Source organism: Alligator mississippiensis, chromosome 2 (assembly GCF_030867095.1).
Source record: "Alligator mississippiensis isolate rAllMis1 chromosome 2, rAllMis1, whole genome shotgun sequence".
Classification (NCBI taxonomy): Eukaryota; Metazoa; Chordata; order Crocodylia; family Alligatoridae; genus Alligator; species Alligator mississippiensis.
In genome coordinates, this window is record NC_081825.1 from 298,176,312 (window position 1) to 298,189,965 (window position 13,654).

The window sequence follows — 13,654 nt, forward strand, 5'->3', positions numbered from 1 at the left end:
TGAAGTGATGCACCTAGATTAAACATTTTATTTTTAAAATAAAAATATTGATAATTTTTCAAACATCTCAGACAAAGCTTAGTCTGTGCATTAACGTCCCCCTCAAAGTAAGTTACAAATTAGGTTTCCTTTTAAAAAAAATGTTTACATCTCTTTAGAAACACAAACAAGATTTTACAGAATTTGATGAAAGATTCATAACGAAAAAGCATCGAATGAATGGTAGTCGAAAACAGACACCTCCCCAAATTTAATTAGACCAAGATGCTTTCAAGATCCAGCAGCTGTACAGTTAAACTCACTGGTTTAAGATTCACCATACTGCATGACTGGTTTACTTTTTAATGTTCTTTATTCTGTTAATACATGTTAGGGCCACACCTCATGTGGGAGTCAGCTGCTTTTGCAATCTTCTGGTCGCATTTACAGTTGCGGGAAGGAACTATTTTAATTATGTTGGTATGGCACTTTTGTACCACCATACTACTGCATTTAGTATTTAAGTAGGTGATCCCATTCTAACATATTTGGCTTAAAAATGGCAGGGACAGGGATTTCTCTCCAAAAAGCTATTTACTTGAGTTTGTGACTTGCCCTTTTACACTCACTGAGAGTTCACAAATATTCTCCTGGGAAAGTACTTTTCATCCGGAAAGAGAAACAGAGACATTTCTTAAGCAAACTAGACTGCCAAATGCCATGTTATTTTATATAACAGATGTAGACACTGTTTATTATTTTTAACTGAACTCCTGTGCTAATGCAAGCACATGCACTTATATCACAGAAGCATAGTATCAAAGAAGAATCTTTTAAAGAAGCCCGAATGTGCCAAATTGCCAAGTAGCTAACTCCCTTTAATTATCTACATTTCCCAACATCCCATAAACCTCTGCTTTAAAAGCGCACTTATAGCACCATGCCCCTGGGGCTCCACAACATTCTGTTTTGTAGTAATTATGCTGAACATACCAAGGCACTCATGGCTGAGTTACTTCAGAGCTTGTTTTAAAGCCCTCTATTTTAAAGACCAATTTTTGGATTCCACAGAAGTTTCACTTCCAGGCACACTTCTGAGAACGCTTCGGAGTGTTTGAAGCAGCAAGTATAAGACGGAACATAAAGTTCCCAAGTGACAGTCTCAAAACCCCCTAACAGTCCTCGCAAAGACCCCAGTCATGTGGCAGGAGGGGAAGTGGTAAGCGACCATGATTCGTTGCTATTCCGACTCCAAGTGAAGGCAGAGTGCAGCACGACTCCATTCAAAAGGCAGGGTTTCTAACTTCCCCCACTTCCATGTTTGTTTCTACAAGTAGACGTTCACGGTAGTGCTTGACGCCCAGTATAAATACAATCATTTTGCATGATTCGTCTTCAAAAAATGAAGTAGCTGCTGATCAGTGATGAGCCCCAAATTCTAGCTTTATGGGAAATGGCTTTTATATCGAAGCATTTATTTTGTCTTAATCTCCGCGTACAACCACAGCTTGTCGAGATCAGCTGTGGACGTGCAATATTGCTATGTGTAATACGTACATCTGGGTAGAAACGGTAAAGAAAATCAAATAAAACTCTTGTCAGGGCTTGTGCATCTTTCCTGATGTTGCTATGACAAAACGCTACTTTCTTTCACTTTTACATTTCATAACAGGTGCTCAACTGATGTTCCCTCATTTTGTACATGAGTTGGTTCCACAGACCCCTTTAGAAACCAATAGAGCTTCTCCCTACCCGTGGTACTTCAAAGAACCACCCTACTGCAGTGGTGCAGAGTGGAGAAGCTCTGTTCAGGGCAGAGAGCATGGAAAAAGAATCAGTCTGGGCAGTGCATTCAGCAGTCACTCTCCCTGCTCACTCCTGCTACCTCCCTGTAACTGAATAGCGTTACTGCCTAGCACCCTGCCCAGAGACACAGACTTTGTAGGGGCATCATTGTATCTACCCTTCAAAGCAGTTGCCTCCTTCCTTCCAGCTAGATACTAACAAGTGTTTTGGGGCCTTCAGGGGAAGCTTCCGTTCCCCAAGGTCTTATTGGATATCACCTCTCTAGTAGGAGAGTTGAGAAGTCACGGGCTTATGGAAGCAAACAATCAGAATGCTGCTTTTGCATTGTACAACCTATGCGCCAGTGTTTATCTACCAAACAACGAGGGCTCCGAATTATCTCCGTTATCACAAACTGCAGAACTCGTTCAGCGCTGCCATGCTGCTAAACACAAGAGAGGGATGCACAGAATGCTGAGCTTGTCAGCTGTATCACAGTCCAAACCTTTCCTCTACTTCCTTTGCAATCATCTTTGCAATGGCAAGGGAAGAGGTAGCAGCAGGGGAAGGTGCATTCCTGACATGAAGAATTCTGCTTCCGATATCTCCGGTGCCTCCGTCAAAGACAAAGTCATCTACTAGATTTCCCTCATTGTCCAAGGCCTGGGCTCTTACTCCAGATGGACCCCTGAAAAATTGGAAGAATTAAAATTGACAACAAAAAAGAACCGTCAGTACTATCTAATGAACTACTGCAAGCTATGATAGAGACTCTGCTAACTATTGGCAGCCCCTTTCAGGGCACTTAAAAGTGGATGAGCTCTGAGAAACTAGTAACATAATCAACTATAAAACATGCACGTCCATTCTGTATGTCAAGCTTGCACGTTCCCTTTAAAGTAAGACAGGGGGACCGTAGAGGCTTGTACTTGCAGCAGCACACAGAAACAAGGAAGTGGAACAGAACCAGTCTACTTCTTTCTAAAACTGAGGGAAAGGTGTGGTTTTAAAACTACAGCTAGAAACCAGACACCCCCGTCTTCTACATCCAAATCCAGACTGATAGTTTATCTCTCTGGAGTCTGGATGAATCATTCAGCATGGACAATAAAAAACATTCATGCCATAACCAGCCACGTGGTTTCCAGCAATGCTCCCTTTAAGGTATAGTGATCCGTGAGTGCGCTGCTTCAGTCCGTAAGCATGCCGCTTCGGTTCTGCCTCCCCATTTCAGTGCGCCGGGGGGGGGGAACCAACTTATCAACTACAGTTGATAAGTTATCATATCAACTGTAAGATAAGCAGGATTTTGGTCTCATTTTTTTCACACAGTTCTTGAATTGCATACACCCTAGTGTTAAACCTGCAGAAATTACACAACTGATTCTGCTGCCACTATGCTCACCCAATTATTTAAAAACCTTGAAATATGCACTCTTGGAAATATTATAAAACTGAATTATTTGGGAGAAAAGCATCTTGAAATACTAAACTATACACACACACACACACGTGTGTATTGTATACTAAACTATATATACAAATTAACATTTTTATATTTCAAGGTTTATACAAACGTGTACGTGTGTGTGTGTCTGTGTGTGTATAAAAATGTGCTTCATTTTCTTATTCTTCGGTGTCTTGATTACAAATATCCATATAAGAGTCTAATATTAAAAAATCATCAAACACTGAATACAATTATATATCCTTGTAAAGAAAGAATCTGACTTTTTCCACTTTAAATTACATCTACACAGTGAATTTTCACCATGGGGACTGATGCTGTCAAATAGCTGCACTGACAGGATAGTCTGTTGCCACAAACCCATCTGTATGCAGAAGGATATAATGTGGAGCAGCTCACAAGCAGCTGGCACGTGGCCCCCGAAGTGGCTGGGGAGCGGAGCAGTTCCCTGGAGCCGGTGGAGCCCATGCGGTGCCTGGCTCTGCCCCAGATTCTATCCCACCTCGGGGACGAGTTGCTGCCTGCCCCGTACCACTCTCCCTCTCTGTGGGGATCTGGCATGGTGAGGAGTGGAGTGCAGCCGGCACTAACTTACCGCTGGCAAGTGTCCTGTGCTGGCCCAGGTGCCTCTGCCATATTTCGGGTTTCCAGGAAGCTGCAGCCCAGCTCCTCTCCGGGCAGGTGAGTGGCATTAAGAGGTTAATGTGCAGCAAGATTTTTTATTGTGCGTGGCCGCACCCGTGCGCAGCTTAGAGGGAACCTTGGTTTCCAGTGTTCGCAGTTGCCAATGAGGCTGGTGGATATAGCTCACAAACCACCATCGGGGTTTACACTACATACAGCGGCATAGTGCAAGTAATCTTTAGTAACAATCATGATTTGTAACATGATGGTCTTCCCATGGAATGCCATGATACGTAATTAGAAAATATGTTTTGCAGCTCTGCATTTATGGAGGCAAAGCTTGATTTATTCTCTGCGACACAGGAACACCATGCTCAATTAGTGCATTTACTTGCAGCCGCACTTCCTGTAATGCTGCTTGCACTTAGTACAGACCCAGCAGGATACTTGCTTGCTGGCTTGGACATTAATGATGACATTGCTCTATCACAGGTATAATTACTAGTTATAATTACAGCGCTACAGCTCTGAGAGAGAAGGGGGAGGAGAGGGGCTACTTACTCTAGATAAGAGCATCCACAGAGGCAGCTAGACAGTGCAACTAAAGCAGGATAAACTATACAGTAAAAAGGTATGCTAGTATGTTTGCCCATGCGGGCTTGGGCAGGGTCACACAGGCTGAGCTGGGAACTGAAGCAGTTCTCCCAAGTCGCTGGCTGGCATCCTAACTACTGGGCCATCCATGCCCTGTACGCCGCGCAGACGCCTACATGGAAAGTCAACTGTAAATTTGCATAAGGCTAGTTTGCACATGGGCTTCTAGAAGCATTCATATTTTTCTGATGACGATCTGATGGAAAGGGTCAAAAGCTGCAGGAATGGCAAATTGAAATTTAAAAACAAAAATAGATTCATAGATTCATAGATGTTAGGGTCGGAAGGGACCTCAATAGATCATCGAGTCCGACCCCCTGCATAAGCAGGAAAGAGTGCTGGGTCTAGATGACCCCAGCTAGATACTCGTCTAACCTCCTCTTGAAGACCCCCAGGGTAGGGGAGAGCACCACCTCCCTTGGGAGCCCGTTCCACACCTTGGCCACTTGAACTGTGAAGAAGTTCTTCCTAATGTCCAGTCTAAATCTGCTCTCTGCTAGCTTGTGGCCATTGTTTCTTGTAACCCCCAGGGGCGCCTTGGTGAATAAATCCTCACCAATTCCCTTCTGTGCCCCCGTGATGAACTTATAGGCAGCCACAAGGTCGCCTCTCAACCTGCTCTTGCGGAGGCTGAAAAGATCCAGTTTCTCTAGTCTCTCCTCGTAGGGCTTGGTCTGCAGGCCCTTGACCATACGAGTTGCCCTTCTCTGGACCCTCTCCAGGTTATCCGCATCCTTCTTGAAGTGTGGCGCCCAGAATTGCACGCAGTACTCCAACTGCGGTCTGACCAACGCCCTATAGAGGGGAAGTATCACCTCCCTGGACCTATTCGTCATGCATCTGCTGATGCATGATAAAGTGCCATTGGCTTTTCTGATGGCTTCGTCACACTGCCGGCTCATGTTCATCTTGGAGTCTACTAGGACTCCAAGATCCCTTTCCACCTCTGTGCCACCCAGCAGGTCATTCCCTAGGCTGTAGGTGTGCTGGACATTTTTCCTCCCTAGGTGCAGCACTTTGCATTTCTCCTTGTTGAATTGCATCCTGTTGTTTTCTGCCCACTTGTGCAACCTATCCAGGTCTGCTTGCAGCTGTTCCCTGCCCTCCGGCGTGTCCACTTCTCCCCATAGCTTTCTGTCATCTGCAAACTTGGACAGAGTACACTTCACTCCCTCGTCCAAGTCTCTGATGAAGACATTAAAGAGTATCGGTCCAAGGACCGAACCCTGCGGGACCCCACTGCCCACACCCTTCCAGGTCGAGACCGACCCATCCACCACGACTCTTTGGGTGCGACCCTCTAGCCAATTCGCCACCCACCGGACTGTGCAGTCATCCACATCACAGCCTCTTAACTTGTTCACCAGTATGGGGTGGGATACCGTATCGAAGGCCTTCCTGAAGTCTAAGTATACGACATCCACCCCTCCTCCTGTGTCCAGGCGTTTCGTAACCTGGTCATAGAAAGAGACTAGGTTGGTCAGGCACGATCTGCCCGCCACAAACCCGTGCTGGTTTCCCCTCAGCATAATTTGCCCTGCCGGGCTCTCACAAATGTGAGCCTTGATAATTTTTTCAAAGACTTTACCAAGGATGGAGGTAAGACTGACCGGCCTATAGTTGGAGGTGAGACTGACCGGCCTTATACCAAAAAGTATAATTGGGACATATGAGTATTTGTGGTTCAAAAAACTCGCACCCAGAAATGATGACATTCGTGCAGTAAATAAAACTGAAAACTTCTCAAGCGTATTACATGGAGGACATGTAGACAGAGATGTGGTTTTATATGGCTGAAATACATTAGACCAGTAAAACAGGGGTTTTGGACTGGTCAGAATAAACTCAAAAACCCCCTTGTGGCAAAAAGTAGCTATAGCAGCTTATGGACTGCAAACGAGTCTAAGAATTGCTTTTTGCCTACCCTTCCCATACAGGCACTAATACATTTGTTCTCTCTAGCATTAGGCCTCGTTACTGGAAAACCAGAATGTCACTGCTTTCTTTGTGTCAGGCAAGAAGCAATCATGCTGCTTTACCAAAAACAAGTAGCCAGAAGCCCCAAAGAGGAGATTCCCTCCTTCCCTCCCATCTTTCATGCCACAGAACAGGACTTTCCAACCTGTAATTCCCCAGGGGGCCACACACCCTGGGGAGGATGCACCAGCAGAGGACATGCACGACAGGGGCTGAAGCAGTAGAGCCATGGGCATTGGCAACGTGCTGGGGAGGCATGGGGGAGCATTTGTCCACCTAGACTCCTGCACTGATGGCAGCAGCCTGGCTGGCATCAGCACCCAGCAGCACTGGGGGAGGCAGCGGTATGGAAGTGGGCCCCCCACAGCGTTAACACTTACGAGCTGTTTTTGGCCATAAGCCACTGGCCCATGCATACAAACCGCCACCCCTGACTGTACCAGGCACCTCACTCCCTGCTGCATAACATGGGCATGATCCACACCCCCCCCGCCCCGCAAGAATGTGCAGGCATGCAAGCGTGATTCCCCCAATGCAACATGCACCCTCATAGACACTCCCCCCACAACTGCACAGAGCACTCCCCCACTGTTGCATTGTGCAGGCACAATCCCCCGCCCTAGCAGAGCCCCGTTTCCCCACCCCACACACACGCTCCCTCCCCCTGCATGTGCCCCCAGACTCACCCTCAGTTCCCCATGCCACTCATGGCATTGCCCCACCCTGTGGGGCAGAGGCAGGAAGCAGCAGCCAGAGGAGGAAGGGGGAGTCCAGAGACTGCAGCTGCTGTTGCAGTCAGAGCTACAGGGGAGAGGGGGGAGTGGTGGCTGGACAGGAGCCTAGGGGCCACACATTAACCCCCTGCGGCTACATGCAGCCCACAGACCACCAGTTGGACAGCTCTTGCTAGAGTCCCAAGCCCATGTATTTTCCAGCCCATATCTTGTTTATCCTTCAAACTCAATACTATTGCTAATTCTTTCCCAGTAGGGAGGGTAAGATGTTTCCTGGGGTGTTGCCCAGTTTAGTTTTAGATTTCCCAAGATGCAGAGGTACTTCTCTTATTTCACAACCCAACAGAGCTCACTGTTAGGCAACTTATCCCTCCATTTGCATTTAAATCTGCCCTTCTCACCTGCATCTCTTTACTCTTACTCATCTAGGATGCAGAGGTCCTACCACATTTCCGGGAATCAGGGCATAATGCTCTGTACTTACCTTGTTAGGATGCTGAGGAGAAAGTATGGTGGGAAAACCAGGAACCTGAGGCCAAGCCAGGAGAAAACTCTGTGCCTCCTTGCCAGGAAAAGGAGGAGGGATGCTTCCACCCCGACCTGTGTAACCAGGTAGAGGACTCCCTGTTCTGTTTCGTGTTATGCTACACTATGCTGCTTGTTTCTCCTCTTTGTACAAGAGAAGCAATAGTCTTGAAAAAGAAACCTCAGGCCCAAATACCCTGTTGGACAGAGTAGTGGCTCCCTACTCTACTCCTTTACACTGATACTTTATTACTTGTTATTATGCCAGACTCCTTTTCCACTTCACTCATATTTGGAGCCTATGTTCCTGTCTCCTAGTCCTTAGCCAGGTTGTGAAGGATACACTAGCCATTCTGTAAGCTGACTCCCATTTTATGGTTTTCTGCCCTCTGCATCAATTTGCTCCTCACTAATAATTACAGCAACTCTTAGTTTAGCTCCCTCTGATGACTTTCAGATCACAAGTTTGGCCATGCTAATGTTAAAGTGCACTCAACAATTCTTTCTGATGGGTAAGCCGTGCCTAAATGTATGTAAGGAGAAAGCTGCTGGGCTTAGGTATTTATTAAATCTATCTGTGCACCAGTGTACACAAGCCCCTCCTTCAAGAAAGGCTACTAAAGTGTGTCTATTCTTTGGAAATGTTTCATTTCAATGAGGGAAGGGAGTAAACTAAGGTTGGACATTGGCCTTCGCAATAAAGGTTAAGAAACAGTTAGTTATTACTGATAAGTGTTTGTACCTGAGTATATCATTGATGGTAACTTCAGGGATGAACTTCTGTAGTTGCTTCACCTGTGCACTAAGGAAACATGCTCTATACATTTCATTTATTCCAGAAGAGAGGTTTCTGCTCACCAGTTTCCATAAACCACTGTAAAGAGAGACAGGACACTTGTAGTAAATCGAATAACACTGTGTGTACTATGTATAGAACGGTACCTCCATTAACATGCAGGACCCACTTATTACATTCTACATGTAGTGTACAATGTGGATGGCGCAAAGCAGTCTCCCGTCGCATCATCTAGTGACCACACAGAGCTTTCTTCTGGCCAGAGGAGTCACCACCTATTCTTAAGGACTTTCTCCTTCACTCTGAAAAGAACATTACATTTCTGAGATGCGGAGGTGCCTCCCTGCTGCCTGCAGTGCTCATGAGAGAATGAAAGTCCCACAGCAAAACCTCTTTTGTCATTGGATCTTTAAAAAGGCAGGAAAATTAGGCATGTTTGACCCTTTTGCTGACATCCCACAGGCACAACAGGCTTCTTCCACTAAATATACAGGAGAACCAAAAGCTGTAATAAATCCCTTTTGCTTACCATTTATTTCAATGGAAGCATAGTTTGGATGGGCCGAATGGAGATGCTGTATCCCTCAGCACTTACCGTGTCACCCCATCAGAGGATCGCATCTGGCAGTCCTCTGGTACGGAGGGACAGAAATGGGGAGCTTTTAACAGAGAATGACTGAACACCTTTATTCATACTTTCATAGATTTAAAGGCCAGGAGAAACTAGTAGGTCATCTAGTCTCGCTCTCTACACAAGGGTTTATAGCCTGGGTTATGCAAATAACTTAAATAAAGCCCAGAGTTAGGGCAAAGTATTTCAGCCCTGTCTAAATTGTGTGCAAGAGGCAGAAAACAGGAGAGACCAAAGTGCCATCCATCCTCAAGCCCCATGAAATTTCAGGGAATGGATCAGGTGAGATATGCTAATCCTACTGTTAGGAAAAGGGGGACTCTGTCCTCCTCCCCATCTCCACACACATGCAAGGGGAAAGAATGATGAAAAATATTTAAATATATCTTTTCCAAAGATAAACAATTTCTTCCTAGAGGCTCTGAGTGATGGGAAGCCTCCCCTAGTTTGTCCCTTTGCTCATACAGCTTGGAAATTGTATCTTACAAAACTGACTCCAACTACCAGCCACTGAATCTTGCTGTGCCTTTTGCAACAGGGATGAAATTGCCCCTACTCCAGGGGTGGGCAATTATTTTGGGCGAAGGGCTACTTACCGAGTTTTGGCAAGCTGTCGAGGGACGTATGGGTAGCCCTGCCCCTTGGTAGATGCCCCGACCCTGGTCACCATCTTGTGACCGGAAGTCCTGCCCCCTAACCTCTGACCTTTGCCGCCAGAAGTCCCTCCCCTTGCCCCAGCAAGTACTCCTTTCAGCAAAGGGTTGTGCCATCTTGGAACCAGAAAAATATCAAATTATATTCTAAAAAGCAAATGTCTACAACATTAATTAATTTGATTTCAAAAAATATTTTTGTCCTGGTTTATGTGTAGTGCCCATAGAGGTGAGTGTATACAATAGCTTAAAATGAAGTCTTACTCTTGTATATTGTGGGGGGTAGATAGAGGTTTGTGGGGGGCTGTGGGTGCGTGAGGGTATGGAGGAGAGTGCGGGTGTGTGCATCTGTGCATGGCAGTGCAAGGGAGATGTGGGTGCATGTGTATGGTGGAGTGTGCATGTGGGACTTGCTCTATGAGCGTGCATGCACACACACACACTACACACCCTCCCATTCCTGGCCCCAGTACCTGGAATAGCAGTCAGGAAAGTGGGGAAATGGCAGCTACGGGCCAGGGGAAGAGGCAGCAGGTGGGCATGCAGAGTGCAGTGACAGCCAGGTAGGAGCTCAGGGCCTGTGCCGGTGTCCCAGGGCCAGCACTGGTGGCGGGGAACCCCTGCCCTCCCCTCCAGCACAGCTGGTGGCAGAGCTAGTGCTCCTGCCGCCTTGCTCTGGGCCCTGCGTGGGCCTGTCCTGCTCCTGGGACACCAGAGCAGACCCAACACTCTCACCCAGCTCCCACTCCCCCACACCTGCAGCTGCCATTTCCCCACTTTTCTGCCAGCAGTTGGCTGCTCCGGCACCACGTGGCTCCTGACTGCATAGCTGGACTGTGGGACTTAGGATGAGCTGGGAATGATACAAAGTGCTTCATCCAGCATTAAAGTTGAAGAGGTTTTGCTACATTTGTATTGTACCCAGTTTGTCCACAGGTAACAATCTGGATGTAACAGCTTCTGTTCTTTTGAAATGGCTCCAAATGGACATGTGGTGGTCCATACCCAATAATAAAAGCTTTTTAATCAAAATGTCAGGTGACACTAAAAAAATACCTTGGAGAAATCCCAAGTATACAGTACCACAGGCCCATTTACCAGGCTCACCACCTGTAAAAGACTACTATAAACGACAATGTTGGATTTTTAGATTACCTATCTTTCATGCTGACTGCAATTCCATTATTCAATGATTGTTCTTGATGATTAATTACATGCAGAAATAAAATCTCAAGTGAAGTTATTACCTGTAAAGAACTGCATCTCCAAAATCTTTTGGGCTGAAGTCAAACAGTTTGTAGCCTTCTCGCTTGAAGGCCAGCACTGCATTAGGACCAAGCCAAACGCTGCCATCCATCCTTGGTGTAAAATGGACACCCAGAAAAGGAAACCGAGGATCAGGAACCTGCAGCAGGAAACAATTATTAGAACAATCCGCTCCAAAACAAATCTGAGAAACAATGTGACTGAGCAACCCAAGAAAAATTGCCAGGGAGATGGAAGACATCTTCACTCTCTGTGAGATAATGGACAGCCCAGGTGCAGGGGGAGCTCGGGTTGTTGTGTGTGCGGCCAGTCCCGCTGCCCCTAAGCGTGCAGTGGGGCTGGGACAGCGTGGTGGTTGGACTTACTTCCTGGCAGCCCCAACAGTGGTGGCTCCTTCTGGCTGCTGCTGCCACCAAACCCAGGCCTTCTCTCCAAGCAACCCAGCAAATCTGCTGGGGTGCCTGGGAAAAAGAAAAGGAGAAAGCCCAAACCAACTAATCTTTTATTTAAGCCACATCAAATATAGCTGAATGATAAATGCTCCTCTCAGACTGACTATGTAAACTGAGAAAAGAAACTCTTTGCAGATCACATGGTTGTTATGTCAAATATTTGACACTTCAAAGAAAAATCCTCAAATGAATTTAACTTGCCTTTTATAACGCAGACAGCGAATCAGTACTCAGTGTAGTAGTTTTATGCAAAGAATCCACAAAGCCAATACTTGTCTGGCTGAAAGGCAATTTAAATATCTATATTCACACTCTTTACATAAATATTAAAGGCTGACTGCTATGATTCTAATTTAAAGTATGATACTTAAACATTTAAAAAAAAACCCAAACTACTCCAAGCCTCATAGCTTCATCAGCCTCAGAATACATGGTGAAACAGGTGCAATAAGCTGCGTACTGGATAAATGTTTCCTTTCACCATATAGCATTTTTCTGGCTTTAGCACCAAGTAGTCTCCCCGGAAGGGCACAATGCGAGGTTCTGGGCTGCATCCACTGATCTGAGACAGGCGATCCGAGTAGAGTCCTGAGCAGGTCACTATGTGTTGACAGTAGACTTCCTCTCCCTGCCAAAAAAACAGAACCCACAACTACAGATTCAATATGCAAAGAAGATGGAAAAGAAAGATGAACTGTAAGCCGTAAAATAAGAGCCAAGCCACCATCAGCAATCATGCGTTAAAAGATCAAGTGCAGTGTATGCGTGAAGCAGTTAACAGTGTTTGCAGTTTTCTCCCTTGTTCCCCACTCCTGGAAGAAAGGATGGTACCACTGTAGCTGATTTCCACAACAAAAGAATATATCAAACAAAATAAAAACCTAGAAACAACTTTAAAGAACAGAAAAAGCAATCAATATATCCTCGACTATGTATTGGGATACCTTCTCCAAGCACCCTGTGTTACACACAAGCATATTTATTTAATAGGGGAAAAGACCAACCATACTTTGGCCAGACATGCAAATAACTCTAGCAAATTGCATATTTTCCCTTGACACTTTCCCATCTCAGGATGAACTGTCAGAAATGCTGCTGCCATTCTAGCCTCTAACTCCCTGTAAAGTTTTTGTTGGCAGAAGCTGCAACTGGGGAGGTTATCAAAGGAATAACTATGGCTTTTGATTAAATAAGTCGTATGTTATTATACTTAGGGCCTACATTCTGCTCCAAAACAAGTAAACAAATTTCAACTACATTCATTTGAACGAATTTCATGCCATGGACCACAAAGTAAATTAAAAAGCTGCGCAAATTGATAACATGGATATTCAAAGTTCTATTTAATTGCTGATTCAACACAAGAGAAAAATAATTTGGCATTACTCTGCTTTCAAAGATTGGGTTGTCTTGTTTTTAATCACAAAAAAAATTCAGCTTCTAAATCTGCACTTTTTTTATTTAAAGTTATTGGAGGAAGAAAGTATCAGATTCTAGTGATTTAACTTTCTTTTAGGGGAACACAAAGAGGGGGAAGGGCTCCCATAATATGAAAATTTGGGGTTTTATAGAATCAAGTTATTAACTCATGAAAACAGCAGTATGAATGGAGTTGCAACAGCCACAACACTGTACCCTTTTCTTTTATTGCACCTTGTAGCTTCCTAGCTATAAAAAGTAAATTGTAATTTAACAGGGAAGCTGAACAGCAGACCTGAAAGGGAAATCTCTCAATAACTCAACACCCCATAACACGAGTACATTAAATGCGTACATAATGTAAATACATACTTAGAACAAGAATCTGTTATGGGATACTTGAAGATTAGCACTCCAAACTTTAGACCTGAGCAGCCTCCATGTAACAAGTTCACATTTTAAGAAGGATGTAGAGAAGTCGGAGAGAGTCCAGAGGTGGGCAATAAAAATGATAAAGGGGTTGGAAGGCAAGTCACACAAGGAAAGGTTCAGAGAACTAGGCATGGAGAAAAGGAGATTAAGGGTGGGGGGACAATATGACAGCAGTCTCCAAAGATCTGAAAGGCTGCCATAAAGAAGGAGAATAACTGTTCTTCAGAGGCAGGATGCAAAGCAACAATGGAAATTGCAG

At 45.2% G+C, this 13,654-nt stretch overlaps 1 protein-coding gene across 1 annotated transcript in view; it reads right to left on the minus strand.

Annotated features, from left to right (window-relative positions):
- The window catches only part of L2HGDH (L-2-hydroxyglutarate dehydrogenase), a 23,963-nt gene continuing 10,309 nt past the window's right edge, over nucleotides 1-13,654 (minus strand). Inside the window, exons 7-10 of the mRNA XM_019494086.2 lie at nucleotides 12,005-12,172; nucleotides 11,074-11,231; nucleotides 8,489-8,620; nucleotides 1-2,452 (exon numbers count right to left, since the gene is read on the minus strand). Coding sequence (XP_019349631.2) covers nucleotides 2,257-2,452; nucleotides 8,489-8,620; nucleotides 11,074-11,231; nucleotides 12,005-12,172 — 654 coding nt within the window. The 3' untranslated portion in view covers nucleotides 1-2,256. The remainder of the gene's footprint in view (nucleotides 2,453-8,488; nucleotides 8,621-11,073; nucleotides 11,232-12,004; nucleotides 12,173-13,654) is intronic.